General features: G+C 41.6%; 2 protein-coding genes across 2 annotated transcripts in view; both read right to left on the bottom strand.

Moving 5' to 3' along the window:
- Positions 1 to 10,912, bottom strand: part of LOC311042930 (surfeit locus protein 4-like) — an 11,438-nt gene extending 526 nt beyond the window's left edge. The window contains exons 1-6 of the mRNA XM_084054032.1: positions 10,724 to 10,912; positions 4,702 to 4,888; positions 3,465 to 3,541; positions 3,047 to 3,090; positions 2,312 to 2,498; positions 1 to 932 (exon numbers count right to left, since the gene is read on the bottom strand). The exon at positions 1 to 932 is cut by the window's left edge and continues 526 nt beyond it. Of these exons, the coding sequence (XP_083910158.1) occupies positions 666 to 932; positions 2,312 to 2,498; positions 3,047 to 3,090; positions 3,465 to 3,541; positions 4,702 to 4,888; positions 10,724 to 10,771 (810 nt within the window). The 5' untranslated portion in view covers positions 10,772 to 10,912 and the 3' untranslated portion in view covers positions 1 to 665. The remainder of the gene's footprint in view (positions 933 to 2,311; positions 2,499 to 3,046; positions 3,091 to 3,464; positions 3,542 to 4,701; positions 4,889 to 10,723) is intronic.
- A 671-nt stretch (positions 10,913 to 11,583) lies between these two features.
- Positions 11,584 to 24,853, bottom strand: ciz1b (cdkn1a interacting zinc finger protein 1b; the record flags this gene model as incomplete). The annotated part of the gene is made up of 12 exons (XM_084055529.1): positions 11,584 to 12,483; positions 12,850 to 12,967; positions 14,050 to 14,107; positions 14,270 to 14,386; positions 14,533 to 14,637; positions 14,841 to 14,934; positions 17,417 to 17,508; positions 17,594 to 17,749; positions 19,565 to 19,656; positions 19,918 to 20,000; positions 23,064 to 23,209; positions 24,725 to 24,853. The coding sequence occupies 12 exons, from the start codon at positions 24,851 to 24,853 to the stop codon at positions 12,372 to 12,374; spliced, it is 1,302 nt and encodes a 433-aa protein (XP_083911655.1). The 3' UTR covers positions 11,584 to 12,371.
- Between the last annotated feature and the right edge of the window lie 2,647 nt (positions 24,854 to 27,500).

Below are 27,500 nucleotides of genomic sequence, written 5' to 3'. Positions count from 1 at the left end.
TGGTCCAAAGGGCCACGATAGATAAAACTGTACCAGGCCTGCCCATTGCCATATATACGTAGATAAAACCCAACAACAATAAACCACAGATATATCAATTCCCTGTTCACAGCCACCTACTTTGCTGGAGGAGGACATGATGATGCTTATCGCTATGGACAAAGGGAGGAAAAGATAGATTTATACTTCCTCTTCTGTGTTCTATGTAAACACAACGCTGTCTGTCATAAAATATGGAAATGTCTGTTCTATTCTCTGCAATTAACACACAATGTCATGTGACAATCTCTAATTGGTCCATATAAAAAAAGAAAAACAAGACAAATGCATAATGGGAATGTTGGACGTAAGAAAAAATAAATACATACTGAACTGAACGACTGACAGACAGAAAGAGAGACAAATTTGCATGTCTGCTGTGGAAAATGTGTTTGTGTGGGTGTTTGTGTGCGCACGCACGCGCACCTTTGTCCTGAGTGGAGGACAGTCCGTCTTTCTATCCATCCATCCATTCATTCTTTCTTCCCGTGCTCTTCACGGTCAAGTTTGGTCTTCTCTTCTCCTCCCTCCATCTTCTCCAAGCCATCATCCCTCTCTCTCCCTCTCTCTTTCTCTTCCTCCCTCAACATTTTCTTTCTATTGAGACCTCTCTCTCCCTCTGTCCCTCACCACTCCTTCTTCTTCTCGTCCATGGACACGCCCCCCGGCCCCCTGGCCACCACCATTAGCAGTCCTCCGATGACGGACGTGGTCTGGAAGAAGTCGTACTTGAGGAAGTCGTGCATGGGCTTGTAGGTGGGGATGGTCCAGAATGCGTTGAAGTAGACGTTGATGCTCAACAGCCACAGGCACAGTGTCAGTGCAGCCAGCTTGGTTTTTAAGCCCACAGCCACCAGGACGATGAGAGCGGTTCCGACCAGGTTCTTAAGGATCTACAAAGCAACAGGACATTAAGAGAACATTTAGCTCTGGGTTGGGTCAGATGCAATCCCGATTTTGGAGAGTCCTAGCCCACTGATTTCCAATGTTTTTAAGGCAACTCTCCCACCGCATCAAGTCCGTCAGGAGAAGGCACGCTCAACTCAAGGGGAGTGTTGAGGTGTAGTCTCTTACAATTTAGCTGGGTGCAGGTTCTTGAAGATATACAATGAAAGGATTATCCGCACTCTCTTGAGTAGTTTCTTATGTTCTTTTTAATAGGTTTGCACAGCAGCAGCAGTCAACCTAGAGAACGGACGTGTTAGAAATGCTGAGGAAGGCCGACGTGCCGAAACATGTCCGTTTCTCTAAGTAGACTACTGCTGCGGTGCAAACCTATTAAAAAGAACATAAGAAACTACTCAAGAGAATGCGGATAATCCTTTAATTTCCGATGTTTTTAGCCAATATACTGTAATGTAAAAAAGTACAAAGTGTTCTAATCAATTTTGAAAACATGTAACTTAAATTTCTAAATGTTCCAGAATTGCTGATCAAAGTGATGCATTGTGAACTTGTAGATCTGCCATTTTTGGAAAAAGAATTAAAGCCATGTTGAAAGTGGGAAAAATTGTGACACCGGATGCATTTTTGGCTACACTAATGCTGTCAAAAAAGTCTAATACTGGCCGATATATCGGCCAAACCGATATGCCGGTCTGGCTCTAAACGGAACAGTATATAGACCAAATCGTCATGACATCACCACAGCCAAAAAAAAATATTTCCGGGTAGATAATTTCTCTCTGTCAGCACCACAGCCCCACACTATGCGCTATAGCTGGCGCTGCCCCTAAACGTTATAGTGTTGTGACGTTACCCGCTAGATTTGATACAGATTCCCTTATTTGCGCCTGGGGGTGTGGCTGATGGGCGTGTTGCTGCGCTCCATAAAATTGCTATCGTGCCCACGCGCGTATTGTAAGGCACATTGCAGCTACTCAGACCACCCGCTATCCCAAATCCGTTTGGTTGTTTACAAGACCACGCCTGGAAATGTACCGTAAATGCAGAGTCGATCTGTAAGAAAATGTCCCTTTTTTTTATCGAATGGGTTCCCAGATTGCCGGCAGCATCGCATTGGAGCAGTATTGTACATTAACCTTATTTCTGGAAGAACAGGACACTTATGATATTGCTATTGACTATTAGAAATATATTATTTTGTTCTAAGTATGCACAGGTTGACAAACTAGACATAGCTAATGCTCTGGAAGCGTTATTTTATATTGTGTAAATATCCATAGACACTCTACCCCGGAAATACCGCTCTACACGTTTGTTTACAAAACATTCTGATCTGTCTGTCTATAAATCACCCGTAACAACTCACAGTGAAGAGGTTGAACTCAAAGTGCAGCAGAGTCATAAACATGAGCACCAGCAGAACTCGTCCTCCCAGTTGCAAGTACTGTTTGGGACTGTTCTCTCTCAGACTGGGGACGCCGGCAAACATGCTCTTCCCCTCTCCTCTGGACTCGGCCAGCAGCAATAACAAACCTCCACCCAGAGCCAGGTTCCTGATAGCCGAGAGGAGAGAGAGAACACACACCCACTGAGTAAATTCATTCATTCCATTTCATTCATCTGTATTGTGATATAATATAAATTAGAGCCCAACCGATGCCAGATTTTTGGGTCCTATACACCATGATTACCGCTGTTTTGAACGATATTTTGTCTATTAGGTCCTTCTACACCGGGGGAGTTATTAGCCTGAAAATATATATCCTTTAAGTTGTTTGAATCATGAGTATATCGACACTGAACATCAATATTATGCAGCCATAAAGTGATTGTTAAAAAACTAAATCGAAACAAGGTTGGTTTTTCCGCATAAAAGTAAAGCATCAAACTGCATTAAATAGCCTATTTACAAATTCACAACGCGGGAGAAAACAATTCAAATGTCCAACATATGGAAGCCAGGTTAAAGGCTAGTCTATTTTGCCTAGCTAAACATTTCCGTGTCCCGGCACATCGGATGCAGAATTGTTGATAGCAATGTCATAAAAAAAGTCAAATAAGAATTGATCGGGCTCTAATATATATAGTATATCAAACTCACCTCATCAGAAATTTCAGGTCCCAGAGAATGCTGTAGGCTATAGTCTGACAGACAGACAGACAGACAGACAGACAGACAGACAAATCATTAGATCAATAATAATTACTCAGACTTTGGCAGACTACAATGCTTCACCAAATCTCTTTAAGAGAAGTAGGTTCACTGGGCTGCCAACTTGGAAAACGCCCACCGGACAGCAAGTCATAATCACACACACACACACACACACACACACACACACACACACACACACACACACACACACACAGTCACATTGAGCCGAGCAAACCACAAAAAGACATGACAAAGCATTACTTTTGAAAGCATCCTCACAGTTTTGCGTCTAAAGTGTTTAAACCTTTTTTTTCACAGTGAATATATATATAAATAATCATATGGCATGGTGGTGTATTGTCACCTGCATGGCGATGATTCCAAACAGACCACAGCAGGCATACTCAACAAAGTTCCTACTGAGTATTAATACACATCCACCTAGACAGACAGAGAGAGAACATGTTCATGCCATTTATACTTAAAACAGATATTTCCATGATAGTTATTTACAAAATGTACCATGGCGTTCCATGGATGTATTTCCGTTCGTGATTTACTTTTTCATATGGCTAAGATTTCGTCCTGTGTATGTGCAAAGTTTAACAAATCACTTTAAAACAAGGCACATACCGCAAAATGAATTGCTCAGTCACCGGCTTCGGCTGCTGTCAATGCACTGAATGGGACATTATCAGGTTTAATCTGACTATTGATTGATCTAAGTAGGTGAGATACTGACCTACACACGTTTAATCAGACTATTGATTGGTGATACTGACCTACCCGGTGGCAAATGCTTACCCCAAAACATGATTTACGATGCTGTGCCTATCGGTACATAACTCGGACGGCGCTGAGTCAGCTCAAGCGAACTTCAAAACGTTCGGCACGGCAACTTGCTTGCTTTAGCTCGCTCAGTGGTGCCTCTCATGGCTCAAGTTCGCTTGAGATAGCGCGCCTCCGACGCGGTCCAAAACCATACTTTATACAAAACACCTACTGAGCCTACTTATAATAGTCTGATTAAACCTGGTAATGTCCCATTCAAAAATCTGCTGCAATAATCCACAAGCAACAAGCTAACTAGTAGTACCTTATAGTTATGTGTAATAACTAGGAAATTGATGGATTGAGGGGTATGGTGTGATGTGGTAGTGTTTTGAATGGGTGTATATCAGTATATGCACGCATTCAGGTGTATATATGTGTATAAGAATGAAGACATGGGTGTATACAGTATATTGTATATTTTCGAGTGTTCGATTACTACAATCAATGTAACATCTTGAATTTAATTACGAAATACTTTGAGTGTTCACATACAATATGAACTTTATAAATGATGTAACTAAGTTATAACAACATGAAGGAAGGATAGGCACAAATAAGCTTTGAGCTTCAGCCTATGCCTTTTTGATCAATCAACGTGAACTATTGGATTATAGTGTGGTACGTTTGGTGTAATTGTCGATGTGGAACAAAATAAACTAAACTAAACTAGTACCTAGAAAAGATGTAGCTTGTTAGCATGCAGATGTGTTCTTTTTGGCAAGTGACACAGCTGTGCGAAAAAAGTATAAATCAGGCATTTGTCTCACCCAGTTGTCCCAGCAGGTTGATGAGAACAAAGAGAGAGGCCAGGAACCAACCACAGCTCCACGTGGCAGCGATGTAGTCCTTCTGTTCACTCCACTGGAACCACATCCTGATCCCATCCTCCAGGAACGTACTGATCAGACAGAACCTCGCCACGTGAGGAAGATACTGCTTCGTTACTCTGAGGAACTACAGGAGGACAGAAATGAACGAGAGAAGAGGAGAGTAGAGAGATGAACACGATCATTATTTTATAAATAAACATAAATGTTATATGTATATTATTTAATATTTCACAAGAAATATGGAAGCAATGAGAAACAAAATGGAAGAACTTCCTGTTCCCTGCAGTAACAGGACAGTCACTAGGGGGTGCTAACCAACCAACTAACAACAGAAAAGACTCAAGGATGGGGAGAGCTACATGGCACATTTATATTAATATAATGTAATATAATAATATAATATATAAATATATTAACATAAGTTTAAGAATATGACCTCATATAACTTTCTGTTGTAGAATTTACAGAGATGTCAACAGCTTTTTATGATTGATGAACTATTAGCTTTGAATGCTTAGTAGGCAATACAAATCTACCTTTTTTCATGCTCTCTCAACCCTGGTCACACATACTGTGTGTGTGTGTGTGTGTGTGTGTGTGTGTGTGTGTGTGTGTGTGTGTGTGTGTGTGTGTGTGTGTGTGTGTGTGTGTGTGTGTGTGTGTGTGTGTGTGTGTGTGTGTGTGTGTCAGGTTCTCTGGTTTAAATGTGATTCATGTGACGGTGGGGTGGTCTATAATGTAGGTCATGAAAGAAGAAGTAGAAATATAACATTATCTGTACACACACAAGGTTAATGGTTAATGTGACAGAGCTTTTAGCCGTAACCAACCAGATGGCCAACAGGACAGGAAAGCTGAGGTGACACTCAGTCAGCAGCAACACATCATACTATCCATCCATCTAACATCTGTACACTGTCTGTCCACTGTCTAGTATCCAACATTATCTGTCCACTGTCCAATCCATCCTAACTTTATTTATAGAGAACATTTAACACTGTTTTATAGTTCGTTTTTATGGGTTTGGTGTTTTATGAGTTTTTTTGTGATTTTTCTCTGGTTTTACAGTGTGTTTTGTGTAATAGGTCTCATTTACTTTTCCACAGTAAAGCACTTTGGTCAACTAACTCAATAGTTTTTTTTAAAGCTAGAGAATAAAAAGTGCGTTTTTAAGACCATTTTAAAAAACAGAGAGTGAGGGGGCCAACGCTGTCTGTCTGTTTTTTGTTTTTTTGAGGAAGCGATTGGTTTCCATTGATTTCAGCCAGTGGTGTAAAGTAACTAAGTACATTTACTCAAGTACTGTACATAAGAACAATTTTGAGGTACTTCTTTTTTTTTACTTTACTGGAGTATTTGCAATTTTCAGTACTTATACTTCCACTATATCGTGCAACAATGTGTTGCATCGCGACACATTGTAGCTTTTTTTTAATGTTTATACATTCATAATTTTGTATACATTTTATACGTTTGAAAACTTGTGAAATGGGACATTCTGCATAATGATTACTTTCTACTTTTGGTACTTTAAGCACATTTTGATACCAATACTTTTGTACTTTTACTCTAGTAAATTTTGAATTCTGTACTTTTACTTGTAACAGAGTATTTCTACATTGCACTGATTTCAGCGTGACATACATGATCGACGATGTGAATAAACAATGACTATTGAATCTGTTCTTTGTGCCAGCCTCTCTCTAGGTCGTCCTCAGATGACCTAGACTAGAGAGTAGTGTGACGTTAAAAGCACAGAAGGACTTGTCCATGCTGGTCCACACAGCAACGCCCAAGTAACACCTACACCTGGGAATATTTTAGTTCTCTGGAATAGTCAGGCAAACTCAGGAGGAGGAGCGCACACCAGCATTAAGGAGGTGCTGACCACTGCAGATATAACTGTTACAACAGAGAGGAGGACACACTACTCGTAGCCACGAGGCAAAAATAATTTGATTGAAACCAACGTTTCGACAGTATTGTCTTGTTCAGGGTTCCTCTGGAATAAACAATTTTAGCATCATAGACTCCCACTCTCAATCATTTCTGAGAGAACTAGACCAGGGGTCTTCAACCTTTTCAGGCCAAGGACCCCCTAACTGAGAGAGAGATGAAGCAGGGACCCCCACCATATATTACATAAAATTGTGTTGCAGATTAAAGCTTTTCATAGAAGTTGGATTTATGTTAATGTGTATTTTCAGACATTTAACGACTTAAACCGTCAATACTTATTAGTAAACTTTCACTCTGTACTTGGTCTGCTCTTTTTCCCCCTCTTTGCCGAAAATAGCCGATCTACAAGCTCACAACGCCTCGCAGCGCGAGGCGTTGTGAGCTTGTAGATCTGCTATATTTGGCTAAAGTTCTCCTCAGAAAAGGGATGCTATAGGGTTCAAGTGGTTAAGGTAAAAAAAAAATCATATCACACAAAGATTTGGCGGACCCCCTGTAGTAACGCTGAGGCCCCTAGGGGTCCCGGACCCCCTGTTGAAGACCCCTGAACTAGACAATACTCAAACTATGCAGACTTTGGGTTATGCGCTCTGCATGCGTAGTTTTAGAGAGTAGTGCTGCTCATTTGATCCTGCTGTGTGTGACAACCGGGACATTATTTCGGTATCTGCAATTATGCAGCCGACGTGTCCCGATTTTTAACCACTTTCAACCTGGTGTCCCTAATTTGGGCATGTCATTATAAGTCTTTTTCTTTTTCAATTAGTTACAGTTACATATTAGCCTTAAAGATGGAGGGCTTCCATGGATTTCTGGGGGACGGGCTGGCGGGTAGGGGAACTAGGACGACTGAGAAAAGGCCAGAAACTGAACACTTTCTCCATTATACTCAATAACAGCATCTTGCACTGTTCTGTAGACAAAGGTTAGTAGGCTAAGTGGTGGTTAGTTAGTAACTTTAGCCTCCAGACTGCTGAGTTTGCAGCTTCCCAAACGACACACAGACACACACACACACAAATTAATTTAAAGATAATAATATAACTCTCTCAAACACACACCCTCATTACCACAATACATATAAGAATGCACACACCCCTAACCCTCCAATTATGTGTGTATGTGTGTGTGTGTGTGTGTGTGTGTGTGTGTGTGTGTGTGTGTGTGTGTGTGTGTGCGTGTGTGTGTGTGTGTGTGTGTGTGTGAGAGAGAGAGAGAGAGAGAGAGAGAGAGAGCATGCTAAGCCCCGCCCACTGCAGGCCACATCAGCATAACCTGGTAGCTGGTAGCCAATCAGCAGCCAGAGAGTCACAGACAGAGTGGGAATGAATGAAACAGACTGGTTTATTTACAACTGAGACTCAATCAGGACAGACAGTTCTAGAGACGTTCTGAACGGTTTCAGGATCATATTTGTTCAGAACAAGCACAGAAAAACCCTGTCTGAGCACTTCAGACTAAAACAAAAACACACAGTAATATGGTCTTATTACTGACATGTTACACATACACACAACCCACCTTAGATCTGATTACATATAGATTACTTTTCTCTTGTTGCAACTTGTTACTTTACCTCCAATTAAATGACTGCCAGACCAGTCTGTCTGAAGCAATTTATCTACACGAAACATCTCCTGATTATGATGCGAGCGCGCACACACACACACACACACACACACAACTTAAGTATTGCCTACAGTATTGATGCTCTGTATGAGTCATACCTCCTGTCTGTCAACATGTTCTAACGGCTCGTTAGGTGTATATTTTTAACCTTAATTATTCATGGCCCATTGCCTGAAGTGAACACACATTCGCACCTACCCACAGCACAGCGCTCTATTACATGGGATGCACTTTAAGAGGCGTTTATGATAGAATGCAAATATGCCAATAATGTAGATTAGCCTTTTTTATGGGTCACACAGCAGACACGATCATATTCTTAGAAATGAATGATTAATTGTTAACATGTTTTTGATTTGTTTTATGAACATTCACAATTTCCATAATCGTCTTAACAGTCTTTATAAAGTGGAGGGTATTGAACTTGACTTATTGGATATGGATAGAGACTGTTTAATTGTTATGATTATCACAGAGGCCATTAACTTCTTTCCTATACTACACATTGCCTACATAGTGTAATTATTGTGTAATATTCAGGTGTGATTAGTACTCCTGGCTACCCTTTGTTTATGCAAGGACCTCTGTTTGACTATATTCTTATATCTTTTTAGCCATGCCCTGAGGAAGACTCACGCAGGCTCAAACCAGTTGGGAGTTCTCCTTTCATGATTTTGTTTTTGCATGTGATAAGCAGTGCACTAAACTAATGAAGGCATTATTTAACCACATTCTTGGCAAAGCGAGGGTGTGTCTTCAGTAAGCAAAAGGGATTCCTCCTTTTTTTTAACAGTCTTCTACTGTTGTCCACCTTGAGGTAGAAGGCACGTTGACAGACTGACACTACAATCAGAATAGACAACCTTGATGGAGATCAATTACTTTGTGTCCTTTCTAATCAATATGGTTCTATGGGAAATACTTCTGACCCGCAGAGACACACAGCGCTGTCTGTCCTAACAGAGATACAGTAGCATTTATGGTATAATTCAAAGTGTCAAACTCTGATCTTTGAAACGCAGAAATAAGAACAGACAGATAATGCTTTATCTGTCACTACTCAACTGGACCTACCATGAATGTTACAACACCATTGATCCATATTCACTGATTCAATCTGATTTACAGACTGTGGTCCAGTCATGTTGATAAATAAACACAGTAAGCACTGCAGCACAGCAAAAACTCTACGTTTATAATCATGTAGTAGTTATATATCATGCCTGTGCGTGTGTGTGTGTGTGTGTGTGTGTGAGAGAGAGAGAGAGAGAGAGAGTGAGAGACAACTATTTCAGACAGACAGAAAATGCACAACTTTTATAGTTTGTAAGATAGTCCTCCCTCTAAGTTGCAACACATGTAACACAGCTCTGTTTACACTTTTATTTATTCCCATTTATATTTTATATTTTATTGTGCGTGCATTGTTTTGTTCCACTTTTGCTTTTGCTTTTGCTTAACAGGACCCCAATAGAAATAAGCCCTGGCTTTTTTGGGTTATCCTTCTGGCATCCATTTGTATAAATCTGTACCACTGTACCTTTTATGGCAAAAATGGCAATGCCACTGTATTGTTACTCATGCCAATAAAACTCATTTGAATTTATTATTGAGAGAGAGAGAGAGAGAGAGAGAGAGAGAGAGAGAGAGAGAGAGAGAGAAAGAGAGAGAGAGATGGAGATGCAGATGTATAAAAATAATATAACACGTTGTCCTAACTTTTTTAGGGTTAATCCTAGGACCCGGAGGGATGGTCACACTGTGATTGGCTAGTTGTCAAGGTTGTCATGGAGACAAACAGCGGCCTTGACAACCAACTATCCAATCACGTCTCAGTCGTCTCTTCAGGCTATAGGATCTAGAGATTCTACCTACCCTTTTCCGCCCATTTCGTTTTTCTGAAGAATTCTTCGATTTCTAGAACTTTTACTTTTAACACACACAGACATAACATACCGTAAAAACATGCTCGCTATATGAACACATGATAACGTTACATTTACTCTCTACATAAACACATCATAACGTTACATTTACTCCCTATCGTTACAGTTACTCTTGTTTTTATCAGACAGAGCAGCGGAGCTGCCCTCCTCCGCCGGAGCTCAGTCAGGTCTCTCCCCGGGGTTCAGTGATGGTTTCCCGGGGAGAGAGAGAGAGCCGAGCCCCGGTAGCACCACCAGACAGTCAATAAAGTTGAACAGTCAGAGACATAATAGAGGAAGTAAACAACGCTGTTGTTGACGTTGTAAAGTTTTAAGCGGGCAGTAAAAGAAACGAGAGAGACGCTAGAGTCTGCGTCCACGACCGAGGACTGAGCTCAGCATCTCCCCGGCTCACAGTCGTTGTCTCCCGGGGAGCAGTTGCTCACCTGGTCCGCTACATCCTCGGCCTGGCCCATCACGTCGTTGTGCCCCATCTTTTCCTCGGTTTAAGGCACTGAGAAACAGACGCTGTAATGATAACACAATCTAACTAAACGATAATCTAAATTCTGATGATGATGATGCTGCTGTCGCATCCGCTACTTCTGATCATAGAGCTATCTATGCTTCTGACCCACAATCCACCGCGCAGGGCGAAAGTGCGCCTCCTGTAGGCGTTGTGTGGAGAGACATGCCACGTGGACTGTCTGTCACACCGATTGTGTGTGAGAGAGAAAGTGATATGTCTGTGTGTGTGTGTGTGTGTGTGTGTGTGTGTGTGTGTGTGTGTGTGTGTGTGAGTGAGACAGCGACAGCCTCCGACACAGCACGCGAAAGTTGGTGGCGGTTCCTCAACCTAAACTGGCTTAATACATACACACCCGTTGTAACTGCCACCGTTAATGTAGAAGATGAGAGCAATGCTTGGAAAGCTCTATCTGACAATGTTTGTGTGTGTGTGTGTGTGTGTGTGTGTGTGTGTGTGTGTGTGTGTGTGTGGTCTCGTCGTGGCATACAAATCACCAGCTGATACAGATTACATCAGATGACGTAGCTTAAAAACTAATTAATATCTGCCTAAAAAAATCATGAGTTTGTGTCAAACTTAGTGCAGGCTACTGACTCACTGTTTCTTAATCCCTGAAATCTAATTAAATATCTCTAAAAGAGTAGATAATTTGGAACAATGAATTGTCCACTCCAGTCTAGAGGAGCTGGGACCTGCAATAAATGTAATAAGAGGTGAAGATAGATTATATAAATTACAGGACAAAAGAAAGATCCATAACAGCTTTTAACTAGGAATCACTCTTATTACGCATACGCAACACATACAAACCAACTCAAATACAAAGGGGAAATGGGAGAGGAGGTGCCTACATCAATCAATACAAATAATAGCACATCAAATTGTGGCGCTTCAGCTTCTCTTTGGGGTGGTGGCACCACCTGGTTCTTCAGCTTAGTTCAGTTTAGATGAGGGAAGAATAAATACATAAAAAACACTGTTAAAATACAGTGTATTTCCTGAGGATAACACATTAGTAAAGACCTTTAATAAAAGGTATTTATAAAAGGTTTGTAGATTTGTAGTGAATTTTTGTATTTGTAAACAAAAATAAGAAAATAATTAATATCGTCACTGTCGGGCAGTAAACATGTATATCCCAAACTCCGGCATATGACAAAGTATGAAATGGGGCATTAACAGTGAAGATATTAAGTTATGAGCACTTTCTAATCCCCAAACCAAAATGATATTTGGGACTAGAAATTAATTGACCCATCAGAAGAGTCATCTGACATGATAAATAATAACGGTATTAGCACATACGTGAAATTTGTCCTCTGCATTTACCCATCCTATAACTACTAGGAGCAGTGAGCAGCCATTCAGCAATTAGGGGTTAAGAGTCTTTGCTCAGGGACACACATCGACACATTGCTGGCCTGGCCTGGAATCGTACCTGGGACAACCAGGGGCTCTGGCCACACATGATGATGATGATGATGATTCCCTCATCATCGTAAACACTTGAAACGCTTTCCTGCTGCACCTGATGAGTCTTGTTTCAATGTTGTTGAGTGTTGCGTTCATTTCCTTTGTTTGTGTCTGTGTTTTGGAGTGTGTACATGCGTCTGTGTGTGTTTGTCAGTGTGTGTGTTGTCCACCGGAGTGTGCGTCTGCCCCTTGTGATTGGTGGTTCTGGAAGAAAAACAAAAAACAAATGTTTAACTTAATAGTTTACACAATAGTTTTTATTGTTTGTTTTATTGTTAATGGAACATTCATGATCATTACTGCAGGTTGAGGTAGTGTGTGTGTGTGTGTGTGTGTGTGTACCTGTACTCTGAGAGAGTGTGTACGCGTGTGCATGTGTACCTGCACGTTGAGGTAGTGTGTGCGTGCACATGTGTACCTGCACGTTGAGGTAGTGTGTGAGTGTGTGTGTGTGTGTGTGTGTGTGTGTGTGTGTGTGTGTGTGTGTGTGTGTGTGTGTGTGTGTGTGTGTGTGTGTGTGTGTGTGTGTGTGTGTGTGTACACCTGCACGTTGAGGTAGTGTGTGTGTACCTGCACGTTGAGGTAGTGTGTGTGTGGCAGTGCATGTGGCGTGCTGTCGTCTCGTGGTGGAAGAACTTGTTACAGAGACGGCACAGGAAGCCAGAAACAGGAACCACAAAACTACTTCCTGTAAGGAGAGGAAGTGTAGAGGGTTAGAAGACTGTAACATCTAGGCCAGTGGTTCTCAACCTTTTCAGACCACAACCCCCCAAAATAATCATGTTAGAACTGGGGACCCCGGTAAATAATCATATTTTAACTGGGGACCCCTCACCCTGACAGCACTTAGGGAATAGGAGTTGAGGCATTACATTTTGTTTGACTTGGTTCCACAGATAAATATTGTGAAAATAGCCGATCTACAAGCTCACAATGCCTCGCAACGCGAAGCGTTGTGAGCTTGTAGATTGGAGTGCAGGTAATGAGATGTAGGATGAGATTTACACAGTTTAACGTTTTGTGATAAACTCAACACTATTATCAGCAATATGCACAATCAATGTGCATAAGACAAATTACGGTAACAAAATGGAAGAAATAAAAATAAAACAGAGACAAAATCAGCCATCCTACTTAGACCCCCCGCCCCCGCCCACACCCCTGGTTCTGACTAGCATGCCCTGCATCAACCCTGTTTTAGTGAGAACTAGTCAGAAAATTAGATTTTAGTTGTACAACTTTATTTGAATGATTTGGAGATATCCAGAGAACAAGAAACTACCAGGATGTTCACAGGTAAGCTTCAAATCGAGTTGTAAGCTTGTAGATCAGCTATTTTCGCAGTTCATCACACAACAAAGTATATACTGTATGGCTTAAGTGGTTTGACATACTCAGACATGCATTTGCAGTAAAAGTAATCTACTTCTGCCCTATAAGATACCGTGGTCACGTGCTGTGACCCACAACTATATAAGGAGGGTGGGTCACAAATGATAAAGGCCAACTGTGGCCGAAACGTTGAACCATGTAATGTATCCTGTGTTTTATAGTAAACTACCGGTAAACACTTAGGAGCAAGGCTGTTGTATGGAAACGCCCATGTCATTAAGACCTCCCACCGGCAAACTTTGGCCACATTGAGCATGAAACCTTGTCAACAACACAGAAATGGGCACGTTTTTAAACTATGTGCAAATGGGACAGTCATTTACCATGGTCGGAACGGAAAAGCCCCATTAATAACCATAGCAACAGTAAGTAACTCACCATATGAACTATCGGGGTCATTGTCGTGTATGTCTTCCGTATCCTCTCTTTCAGCTGTCTGAAACACACACACACACACACACTTTTTTTTACCACTTTTATTCATGTTTACATTTCTGGGAATTCTGGGTAAACATCACAACCATGTTAACATTGAGAAAAACTAACAAACCACGTAACCTAGCAATAAACCATGTAACCTAGCAACCACAAGCATTACCCCTTTCATCTTTCCATCCTCTTCATCTTGCCTTCTGTTTTCCTCCTCTTCCTCCTTGAAGCAGCCCACGGCATCCACGGTGATAAGCTCCTCCTCCAGCGGCTCCTCCTGAAGAACCTGGAGGAACAGGACAGTAAATCAAACTCACCCTCAGGCCAAACATATGACTGTCATAGAAACACGTACACGAAAGCATGTGTGTGCGCGCGCACACACACACACACACACACACACACACACACACACACACACAGGGAACCGACCTGCTGTTTGTGTTCAGGTGACTTCATGTGTTCAACAAACTTTCTGGGAGTCCTGAAATGTCTCTGACAAACTGAACAGAATGGACGAGACGACTGCTTACATAGCTACAGACACACACACACACACACACACACACACACACACACACACACACACACACACACACACACACACACACACACACACACACACACACACACTTGTGAGTTGAATGTTAGTCAGCCTGAAAATAGCTTTGTATCTTTGTATTTAATATGTTTTACTTCTTAGATGCATTTAATCAGATCAGTGTTGTCATCAGAATTACCTTGTGTTGTTTGGTCTGTCGATGGATGACGACATCACCAGTAAAATGTGACTGGCAGGTGTCACACCAGCGCTGCATAGCGGGCCGACGCCCCCTGTAACACAGACAACCAATAAGACGTGACCTCGGATCAGTTACTCTGTGTGTGTGTGTGTGTGTGTGTGTGCGTGTGTGTGTGTGTGTGTGTGTGTGTGTGTGTGTGTGTGTGTGTGTGTGTGTGTGTGTGTGTGTGTGTGTGTGTGTGTGTGTGTGTGTTAGTGCAACATACCATACATATATCACACCTGTCTTTACATGTCATTGCAAATACACAGTGCACACTTACGCCACACCGTTATTATAGTTTTGAATAGGTAGTTTTATTTGGTTTAAACTTGTTTTCTAATTCAGTTTTAATTTGTTTTTAGTGGGTTTACTAGTTTTGATATTTTTTTGGAAAGGCTTAGTTTTATTAGTTAGTAGTATTTTATTAGTTTTAGTATTGGTTTTAGTTTTTAGATTTTATATGGGGAGGGTGAGCTTCAAAAAGGTCGAACAGGTATTGTGTAGTAGACAAAATACAAATTTAAAATATTTCATATCCACCCATACTAGTCTTATGTTTGAAATATTGAATTGAATATTAGTTTGTTTTAGTTCATTTTGTAAACACACAATACCGTTATAGTTTATTTTTGTAAAGCCATTATTTCAGTTAACCAATATGTATATTCAATTCTAGTTTTTTTGTTAATTTATCAGCCAACTATAATAACCTTGAACAAAACACTGCTACACCTTACACATAACTAGGTGCGTGTAGGTATGTGTCGTTAGTGCAGTGCATGTTACATTTGGTGCGCTGCAGCAAACAAAACACTCACACGCCAAAACATCTAACGTAGAACTTAAAGTCAATAAAAATCATTGTGTTTTCGTACTCCTCCAAACAATTGGAAGAATCAATGAAACACAGATTCGAACCTGGAAAAAAGTCAACTCGTCACACTGAAATGATGTGATCAAATTTTAAATTGATATCAAGGCATCTTGTTCCCCAAGTATTGTGTGTGTGTGTGTGTGTGTGTGTGTGTGCGTGCGTGCGTGCGTGCGTGCGTGCGTGTTCAGACTGGCCAGACTTAAATGATCTGTGCTGCTGGGCTGATGTTACCTTGGAGTGGGTACGGTCTAACTCTGAGGCTGTCCTTGTGGATTTTATATCTGACCCCAGGGCCAGTATCTCTGTCAGAGCAACTATGACTGTGTGTGGAATGGAACACCAACTTCCACTGACTAATGCCCGAGGTCGCCTCCTGAGGGTACAAAAACAATGGCAGCTGCAACAATGGACTGAGCTGAGAGACTGCAAGGGAAGACTGCATGTCTCCCTGCAGCGGACCATTCTATCTTTCACTCTGTGTTCAAAAAGGTTGCCATAGATGAGCGAATTGTTGTCTTGACTTTGAAAGCGAGGTTGCATGTTTTACCATCTAAACATGATCTCTCCATCTGGTTTCCAGAAACATAATCTCTCCATCTGGTTTCAAGGCAATCATGCTCCTCACTGTATACATGTACATCATGGTCATGAACAAATAGCTGAAATCTTAAATGGGTGCCATGCATACAGGGGACTCTACATAAGAAGGCATGACAAAATAGTAGATTTGATGTCAAAATATATCTCTTCCATTTTCAGGTCCTCCATCATGCTATATAAGCATTCTACTGTGAAGCCGAGCATGTTTAGCTTGTGTAACGATGATTCTGTGTTCTCTCACATCTCAGCTAACAACCCTGATGTCATTGTTGTTAATGAAAACCATGGGGAGGTCTGGTGTTCATTCTCGAAGTTGGCTGTACTTTAGATTACAGCTTAGCGTAATCCTCTCTAACCAAAGTGCTAAAATATCATCAGCTAGAGCAGACCATCTCACAACTAGGCTACAGGTGTAAACTTTTAGGTTTTTTTTAATCTTTGGTAGCAAATGGCCGGCCTCTCCAAAAGGAGGGCCGAACAGTTATCAAGGTACTGCTCAATATCAGTCATTATAGGAAGCCGCTCAATTTGGAGGAGGCGTTGCTTCCTTTATCCATGATTGATGTCTGCTACTGTATGTCTGACAACTTAAGTATGTCAACTGTATTGTACGTAACAATGTTCTGCCCTCTAGGCACTTTGTAACTGCCTGTTTTACTATTGTCTGACGGCATTGGCAGTGTTATGTCCTTTGTACAAGGCATTCTTGTACTTCTGTTTATGTAGACATAAATAAATATTTCATGTGTGAGTCGACCTGTCACAATTATGACATAATCGCCTGATGGTAATTATCTACTAGCACACATAACGCATTGTGATGAGAGCTTGTAGATAGGCTATTTCCACTATTTAAAAGATATTTTGAAAGTATACAATTATTAAATATGTCAGTCATTCCTTTATATATTGAAGTTATTGGTCATATCTGCCCTCTGTAGAAACAAATTACAAAGTTAATCGCAATTATTTGTATGTAATTGATCGAGTAAAATGTCATGATCGTATCTGTTTGAGGTCAAGTGCTCTGTGTGTGTGGGTGTGTGTGTGCGTGTACCTGCTATTCAGTGAGTGTGTTGTGTTGTTGAGGTCTGTGATCTTAGCCAGTCTCTTCTGATGCTCCTGTCCTGACATATGACACTGGAACGCCTGCACACACACACACATTAAACAAAATGTTACAAAAGAGTTGCATTGATCACTACGGCATTGACCAGTCGGGGGTGTGTGCTACCTGTAGACTGGGACAGCTACTATGGCAGACGTGACAGTAAAATCCACCCGTCTGTGTGTCTGTCAACCTGTCGGTCTGCTCGTCCGTCTGTCTGAATGCTCGGCTCTCGCTTTTCTGTTGAATGATGACCTTCAAACATGACCCCACAGCCTGGATCTACACACACACACACACACACACACACACACACACACACACACACACACACACACACACACACACACACACACACACACACACACACACACACACACACACACACACACAAGGAGATTGTACTTTACCAAACTCGTCTTCATACACTATCACATACTATAAGTTTATCATGTTTAATGGTAACATAAAAACATAAACTAGGTCTAGTAAGAAGGAAGGGGAAATCAATTAAGCATAATTAGCATTCTTTTTTTATGGGATGGCCCTGTAGGAGGCTAGCCATCTAGAACAGTGGTTATCAACCTGTGGGTCGGGACCCCAAAAGATTTTTGGGGGGTCCCCAAATGACAGTGAAGTGACAATTTAAGGACTTTTAAGACCGTTTTAATACATGAAAAAAAGAAAGAGAAGAAAGAAGAGCATTACTGCATCAAACGTAATCAACAAACTATACTATAAACACTGGCAAAACATTGGCCAAATAAATTGTCAAATAATATAAGTGGCAAAAAAAATAAAAATAGCAGATCTGAAAAGGTTGAGAACCACTGGTCTAGAAGAGAGGCCCTCGTCTGTCTGTGTCCAAATATTTACCTGGTCACATGGGCTGTCTTTCAAGCTCTATGTACCCAGGTAACCTACCCTTGGAACGGGTTGTTGGCTTTCTCTGAGCGTGTGAGTTAAAAGTAGATATTACTCAAACCTGTGTCTTTGATGGTTTTTTATTATACTAACATTACAATACGAACATACAACACACTTCAGCCTAGTACTAAAGTACCACTACTATGGAAAGTCAGTCAGTACCACAAGTCAGTACAAGACCCCTAAGCCAGTCTAACTAGTAGGCTCACACATTCTACTAGGTTTAGCCTAATCAGGTTCAGGTATAGTCAGGTAATAAAACTGCAGTCTAGCCGCGCCCAAGCCAAATGTAGAATCTGACTTGCTTTGCTCAGACCCTGAGTATTTATACTGTTTCAGTGGTTTCACCAAGTTAGCCGCCTCCTACAGGGAGGAGTGACATACATTTCCCACAAGGCATTGGGGTCTAGTACCTTCCAAGTTACAGTGAGTGATCTAATCATGCCCTTCTGAGCATTTCAAGACCCTCTAATCTACTGCTCGTTAATCGTTTCACTGGCCTGCATATCCTCTTGCTGTGGATCTGAGGCCACAGGTCAAAGCTCGTGGCCCTTACAATTGGTACCTTTCAGATTTAAACTTCAGTTAATACAATTTTAACTAATGCAGGAAATGCACACATAATATGGAATAATTATACGCAAACTTCCCTGCTGGAAGGCTCGGATAATTCCACAGTCTGTTTGTCTGTTAGCATATCTACAAATAAAGGAGCAGACACAGTAGAGCCATGGGGGACCCTGGTCAACTACTAAGGATGCAGGGTTAAAGTGGTTAAACAGAAACTTTGTGTTGACACGAACACATAATCTTCATCAACCTTGGACTAAATGTTACCGTACTCCAGCAAGTGAAAGAAGCCATAGTAATGAATTAGAAACAACACATCTTCTACAACCACATATGATTGAACGCTACACTGGAATAGTTTTTTTTTACGATAGATTGTAGCTCATGTTAGCTAAACAAATACCTGTTATTACATTACAATATTTATTGTGAGTGTCAATTGAGAATGGTGATGAGACGGCAGCTGTGCGGTCATACGAAAATAAAGCATATTACCAATCAGAATGAATATTCTCATTGGCCGTGGTATGATAAAACATTATAAACCAGGTGTAGTAATGATAAAACATTATAAACTGAAATGTATTTTGTTTTTTTCACCTCTGCTCCCTTATTCTCCTCACAGCACTCTGCTGACATCTGCTGACCTGGTGAAGGTACTGCACCCACCCTGGACAACACCACAGAAATGTCTGACACACACACACACACACACACACACACACACACACACACACACACACACACACACACACACACACACACACACACTATGAAGACCCCCTCGAAAATGACATCATCTCAAGGAGCTTATCTAAAAGAAATTTCTAAATAAAATTAAGGAAGCTTGTAAACTCACTTCTATTCTAAGGTGTGAGTTCAATGTGACTCTGGCTGCAGTGATGATTGAACCTGACAACATGATGGCTATGTTATTTATCTACAATTCTTACCTCCGGACGAGGAGTACCCACTTCCTGGTTGGTCACATGACCCCAAGAGCCCTTCATCATCGGCCAGTGATCTCTCATCTAGACTGTGAGAGAGACAGAGAAACAATAATGCAGCCTTAGGACAAGACACAACCCCGGTACCGAAGAGGGAAGCAGTGGGAACATCAGCAGTCGATCTGCTATCTGGGGCGAGCGAACTGGGCATAGGCGAAACGTATGGGGGATCGATAGAGCGAGAGTCTACAACAGATCTCTCTTCAGCAACATGGGTCTTCACTTTGTACATCTCAATGGCCACAGTTACATGGACCATCATGTATTCATTCAGAATGAATTCATTCCGAATGAACTCATTCCGAATAGAGGAATCTGATCCACTCACCTGTTTACATGTAACCTGAATAAAAGTATTCCTCGTTTACATGACCAAAGCATTCATTCGGAATATAACTTTTGACATGCGCAAAGTGGTTCCCGTCTACGCCCGGGCATGGACCAGGGGCCACTACCCGGAGCAGAGCTTCCCCTGGTGGGCATGGGAGGAGGCAATAGCCCCCTTGTGCCTCCGCGGCGGAGGTCTGTAGGTCGTAGGCAGGCCGGTAAGCAATGCACCGACTCCTGGACAGGCAGCGTTGTATGCGGTGCAAGCCTGTGTTCCTTTATTATCGGCGTTTTAATGCAAAGGTAGCAGATCTAAACATGTGACAATTTACTTTAACCCTTATCTATAAAACAATACTTTTACACAAGCTCATATTATAAAATCTTTGTTTAACATCTTATTAGCTTCAAATTAAGTCCACACACATTATACATTCACAATTGCAAACAGCATTTCTCTTTGTTAACAACACAAGTAATAGTTATCAAGACTTTAATCATTTTAACTACACACTGCAGACCTAAGACTGAAGAATAATAAAAGTGTATATATTCTACTGTTTAGCCATCTTGACCTGGCTCCCATCACTACACATTTGCTGCCTGTGACCTATGCCCAGGAAGGAGTAATGATTACTCTGATTAGTTTAAATGAATACAAAATACTTCTTCTGATAATCAAGACAAGACAGAGGTTGTCAATGCCTCTAAACCAAGGAACAAAAGGTTTATCAAAATCACTGTTGTGCCTCTCACCTCTTACCTGGACTCTACAATGGCCAGGAACTCTGAACTGATTGCATTACAGCTGAGCCCACACAAAGTTTGGTGAAATCTCTCTCTGGCTTACATTATTTGACCAAAGGTCAAACTCAGTCCTAAATACAAACCTTCAAGTGTTTTACCAATTAAATGGAATATCATAGAAATACATGCTCTCATGTTTGAAATGCTACTTTTAGTTCTGGATATACCATACTAGCCTATACGATTTGTCACATCTCTCATGTAGGTACGATGACGTCATAGCACATTCGCACATGGTCATTATAATAATAAATAATAATACATAAACACAGAGAGAGAGAGAGAGAGAGAGAGAGAGAGAGAGAAAGAAACACTACATAGTCTATGAAACAAGGCACGCTCATTTATGGCAAAAGTAGCCTACAAAAGTATTGGCATCAAAATATACTTAAGTAGAAAGTATAAGCTACTCGTTATGCCGAGTGTCACGTTTTTCTTGTATTATTATGAAAAGGTTACATGCTGTAACTCATTCACTGTGACGAAAACCCTCTTTCTGCGCCGAGTAGCGCGCGGAGCGCACACGGGTTGAATGCGGGGTCTGTCCATAGTCTGTCGCCCTAAAACACAATCGCCCCGGGTCAAAATCCAGCGACCATGGAGCAGCCGTGGATGGCCCGCTCAAAAGGTGCGTGGGGCGGGGTGTTTTGGGACGACCGTTCCGGCTGCCCATGTAATGAATTCATGAAGTAAAACTCATCTGTTTTCGCTGCAGCTGCGCCCTAATAATGTTGTTTTCATTTATTTTTGTTCACGTATGCTATTAAAATAATGCAGCTATTGCAGTATTGGGCCTTAACATGTGATTAAATGTATATGTATTTGGCCCCTCATATATAAAATAAATAAAAATAATAAAATAAAATCTGATTTAAAATTGAAACTTGCAGCTGATCAATGCGTTTCTGCGTTTACGTATGGACAGGGATTTTAAAAAAAAACTTTGTCATGTGGCCAGGAATTCTTTTTAAAAATTGAGGACTAAAATACCCGTTTAGAAAAAGGCTTATTAAATGACGCTATAGAATAGAATCATTAATTTTATCCCGCAGGAGCGAGCGCTTCTCAGCACCAACCGTGGCCGAATTAGAGATTTGATAGGTCATTTTTGGACAATTCTGACAGCACTACTAAGTACGGACATGCGCAAAGGAATGCATGTATTCCAAACAGAGAGGAGCGTTCGGAATAAAGTGTTTACATGGTCAATTCCGATTGGTATATCCCGATTCAAACGGTCTATACCACCCCTCCAAACCCGAATGAAAATTCATTCGGGTCAGACTGGAATGGAATATTCTATTCCAATTGAGGTGTTTACATGAGCATTTCTATTCTGAATGAATTCATCCATTCATTCATTCATTCCGAAAAGAAGTGTATTCATTCCGAATGAAACTGTCCATGTAACAGCAGCCAATGTTTCAAGCATTCTCCAAAAAGCAGGGGAGAACAGACAGTTCATTTACAAACATCAGGTGGGCTCCATACCTCTGTCAGTGATGCAAAAATTAAGATTGACAATTACTCAGTGGTTTGTATAGATCGAACAAGAAATGGAGGAAGTGTTTGTCGATAATGTTAGAGATAACATTGGTTTTAATGTAATAACTTAATTTGGGGGGGGGGGGGGGGGGGGGAAGGGAAAGTTGTTTCACACAGCTGATGGCTGCTCAGATGGTTCGGATGAGCACTTGGGGGGGAGCCGTTAGGTTTGCTCAAGGACACTTTGACACATACATTGGGCAAGCAGAGGGTCGAACCGGTGACCTTCCGATTCCCAGAAGGCCTCTCCACACACTCAATTGGACGCCCAATCACAGCATGTTTTACAAACACATGGAAAAGATATCGTCCGAATGTAAAGCTGTGCAAGACTGAGAATGCTTGTTCATGCCGTCAGCAGAATGCATCATACAACTCATAACGCACTCAGGAACTCGGGGGTATAAACTAACCTAGTCATTCTGCGTCTCTTCAGCTCCAATCCACCCAGACTGGACTTGAGCTCTGGGTCTTGAGGCTGCTCTTCTTCAGTGGTGGTGAAACATGACTGGCCTCCAGCATTTCCTGTCCCCTGACCCGCGCGCTTCTTGCTGCACATCTGATGATTGGAGAAAAAACACTCAGGTCTCTTACCTATGGCTATACACCGCAAAGTGAATTTCACAACCTGCATAAGATTTACAATGTGCAAACCACACACCAATGATTCATGATGCAACTCCTTGCAACATGATGCAACTACTTAGTTGCAACCCTAAAGGCCAGTCCACACCAATGATGTGTGATGCAACTCCTTGCAACATGCAACTACTTGCAACCCTAAAGGCCAGTCCACACACCAATGATTCGCAACGCAACACATTGCAACATGCAACTCCTTGCAACCGGCAACTACCTGCAACTACTTGCAACCATTATCCCCAATGGCAGTTGCATTGGTGTGGACTGGCCTTAAAAAAACGGTTTTGTTGCAAGGAGTTGCGACCAGTTGCATTGGTGTGGACTGGCCTTTAACCATTTAAGACCGGGAACGCATCTGTGTGTCATTTTTTGATTTCTTTGGCTATTCAAAAAATAGCAGATCTACAAGCTCATGGCGCGGAGTGCCGCGCTACGAGCTTGTAGATCTGCTATTTTGAATAGCATGAATAGCTTATTAAAGAAAAAAGCACTTCATCAGTGGTTCTACACACTGTAAAGTTTGGTAAACGCTAAACAGATACTGGATTTGACAGAGGGGCCACACTGAGACATAAGAGCATTGAAATATATTCAATAGATGGAGTATCAAGTCAAGTAGGTAAAGTTTACCAGCTGATATTAAGTCAGCATTTCCCATTGTGGCTAATGTGGTTTATGCCTCATATACTTTGTAATTGTCATACGACAATTAGTGAAAAAAGTATACCTTGTAGATCTTTTATTTTTGACAATTTCGTAAAATATTAGATTTTTGATTAATTGATTCATATGACTGATTGGTTGATTTACATTTTTCGCCTAGAATGACATGCCAAAAATAGGGATGCCAGGTTTAAAGTGGTCAACGGGCTATGATAATCAACTGTAGTTTGTCTTAAACAATAATATAGGAATGGCTGCTTTCTCCAGAAGCAAATATACTATAGATATATTATGCAAAACCAGAGTAGCAGCTAGAAGGACCTGTGAGTTATCTGCACAAGTATTATGTTATGTTATGTAATATGTTCAGTGATGTCCTACTGAGTCCTGTGTTTAATTATGTTCATCATGCTAGCTATAGCAGCTAGCCTACATGTTACACTGTCAGTTGTGACCCGTTAAATTCTGTCATTCTAATCTAGAGGGTAGCCCCGGTTACCAACATGTTTCAATAAATACAATGTCACCAGTTTCGCCGTGAAACAGCAAACAGTATTTTTTTTAACAACAAATGTCTGTAGTCACATAATTAGATAAGTAACCACTTTCAGTGTAACACACAGACCATCCACTAATGTCTGTTAACTTGCAGTGCCAGTGTTTGTCCTGCTTGCAGCACCACAGTCAGGTACAAACTGCTGGGAAATGATTGATTTACTATCGATAATTGTTATTTCTTTACATATAGAGGTGTAGTTCATCATCTTACCCCTCTCTGGCAGAACTGATAGCTCACAAGACTCAACTCACAAGTGTGTGTTGTTGTGGTGTAATGTGTTGTGTTGTGCTGCTGCGCCGCCGCTGCCCCCTGCCGACTGGGAAGAAGACGTGCAGTCATCTGCCTAGAGACAACACAGCTCCGTTCCGTGAGCAGAAATTGGACTTCCGGTTTTCGAGCTAGCAGAAATAAGGTTTCCGGCTGCCTTCAAAATAAGATTATGATTTTTTTATGTTTTTTAAAAGACACAAATCTATTTTAAAAATACATTTATGATGTATGCCTTTTAAAGGGCTCATACTAAAACACTTCTAAGTTTTTAAAAAAGACACAATTTATGATGTACAGTAGCCTATGTCTTTTTAAATGGCTTATACTAGATCACTTCTAAGTGCCAGGTTGTTCCAGTTTGAAATTGGCTATTGACCCCCATACCTCTATGATTGACCCCCATTAAATGTGCACTTAGCACTGTTTTGCACTTTAACTGGATATTGATTTGTGTGTGTTACATATATGTATTGTTTTTGTATTGGGTGTCCATTGTTGTAATAATGCTGACTATAGGCCAGGTCACTCTTGGAAAATGATGATGATATAATATTGTTTATTGCAGAAGCAAATAAACAATGATAAAATAGACCACAAAATATGCTACAAATAATAATAGTAGATAGTGCAGGTGAGATAAAATTAAAAAAAGAAGGATTTGGGGTTTATAAAGTTGATCTCACCTATTTAAAAACTAAAATACAATACAAATGTAATCATTAAAAAATCATTAAACATGTATATTATTTAACAACATATGCAACATGGAAACACAGCATAAAAAAAGATAGAGGACAGAAATATTAGTAGATATTTGTGTGTGTGTGTGTGTGTGTGTGTGTGTGTGTGTGTGTGTGTGTGTGTGTGTGTGTGTGTGTGTGTGTGTGTGTGTGTGTGTGTGTGTGTGTGTGTGTGTGTGTACTTCTCCATAACTGAGCGCCCCTAAACTTGATAGAAAATGGATACAGACCAGTACAGAATGTTGGTGAACATTTGAGAGATAATTTGTAAAAAAAGGAAAGTGGCAGGCCGCCCAGTGCGGCCTGAGGTAAGAAAAGTGCAATTTTCAGACAATACTGGACACTGGACAGGAGACGGCTGTTGGCGCCAGCACTTTTGACATACGCACACGTTCAGGGAGACCCCCTCTACAACCCCACACTCTCCGCTAAGCGGGAGAGGTGTATTTGGAAAAGTGGCGGGCCGTCCAGTGAGGTCAGGGGTCAGAAAAGGTCCATTTTCAGTGCATAGACTTCACAAATTGGGCGCTGGACACGAGACAGCTATTTGCGGGGGCACGTGTGACATACGCACGCGTTCAGGGAGACCCCCTCTACAACGCCACACTCTCCGCTAAGCCAGACAGGTGTATTTGGAAAAGCGGCGGGCCGTCCAGTGAGGTCAGGGGTCAGAAAAGGTCCATTTTCAGTGCATAGACTTCACAAATTGGGCGCTGGACACGAGACAGCTATTTGCGGGGGCACGTGTGACATACGCACGCGTTCAGGGAGACCCCCTCTACAATGGCACACTCTCCGCTAAGCCAGACAGGTGTATTTGGAAAAGTGGCGGGCCGTCCAGTGAGGTCAGGGGTCAGAAAAGGTCCATTTTCAGTGCATAGACCGCTGACACAGAAATGTGAGTCCCTCAATTCTCTTTTCGAACACACAATCATGGAAGGTGAAGGTCAACAGAGATGTACAGCATGTGGTTCAGCAACGAAGAGACAAATATGTTGGATTGATGCTCCTGATGTCATTACTCTTTCTGTGTCCCGTGTTGATAATGGTGGGAGGGTGCGCCACACGCCTGTAGTCCCATCTGATATAATCAAAATTCCCATTCGTGACAGCAGTAAAATTAAGTATAAGTTGGGCTCAATCATTTGTCATGCAGGCTCTGTGGCCAAAGCCTGACACTTCTGGGCACATTTGCTTTATGACAATGTTGTAATTAGAGCAGATGATACAAATATAAAAATCCTCCAACCAGCAAATGCATTGCAATATATATGACGGGCAATATGCATTGCCCGTCAACGCAAATAAGTCCCATTGGGGAGCCATCGCGGTAGATTTCACCAAAAAGACAGTGAAGGGTGATGTTATAGCATTAGATGTTGTGATAATGGATTCACTACGTGTGTATGAGCAAGACCTGGTTAAGGTATTTTTTCCACTGCAAAAGTACTTAGCCTTACAGTACTTTGCATTGTATGGCAGAGGTAGTATGAGTATCACATTTAGTTATGAGTGTTATCACAGTTGTCCCAATTTCATAGCACAAAAAGAAGGCAGCAGCTGTGGTATTTTGTCACAAGTGCTGGCATCGGCAGCCGTCTCCGGTCCAGTGTCCACTATTGTCTGAAAATGTCGGAAAAGGGCACTTTTCTGACCTCTGACCTCACTGGACGGCCCGCCACACTTTTTTTTACACCTCTCCCGCTTAGCGGAGAGTGTGGCAGTGTAGAGGGGGTCTCCCCGAACGCGTGTGTATGTCACAAGTGCTGGCATCGGCAGCCGTCTCCGGTCCAGTGTCCACTATTGTCTTAAAATGTCAGAAAAGGGCACTTTTCTGACCTCTGACCTCACTGGACGGCCCGTCACACTTTTTTTTACACCTCTCCCGCTTAGCGGAGAGTGTGGCAGTGTAGAGGGGGTCTCCCCGTACGCGTGTGTATGTCACAAGTGCTGGCATCGGCAGCCGTCTCCGGTCC

The sequence above is a fragment of the Gymnoscopelus microlampas genome (genome assembly GCF_963454915.1).
Source record: "Gymnoscopelus microlampas genome assembly, chromosome: 4".
Classification (NCBI taxonomy): Eukaryota; Metazoa; Chordata; class Actinopteri; order Myctophiformes; family Myctophidae; genus Gymnoscopelus; species Gymnoscopelus microlampas.
This window is presented reverse-complemented; position numbering and strand designations above follow the sequence as displayed.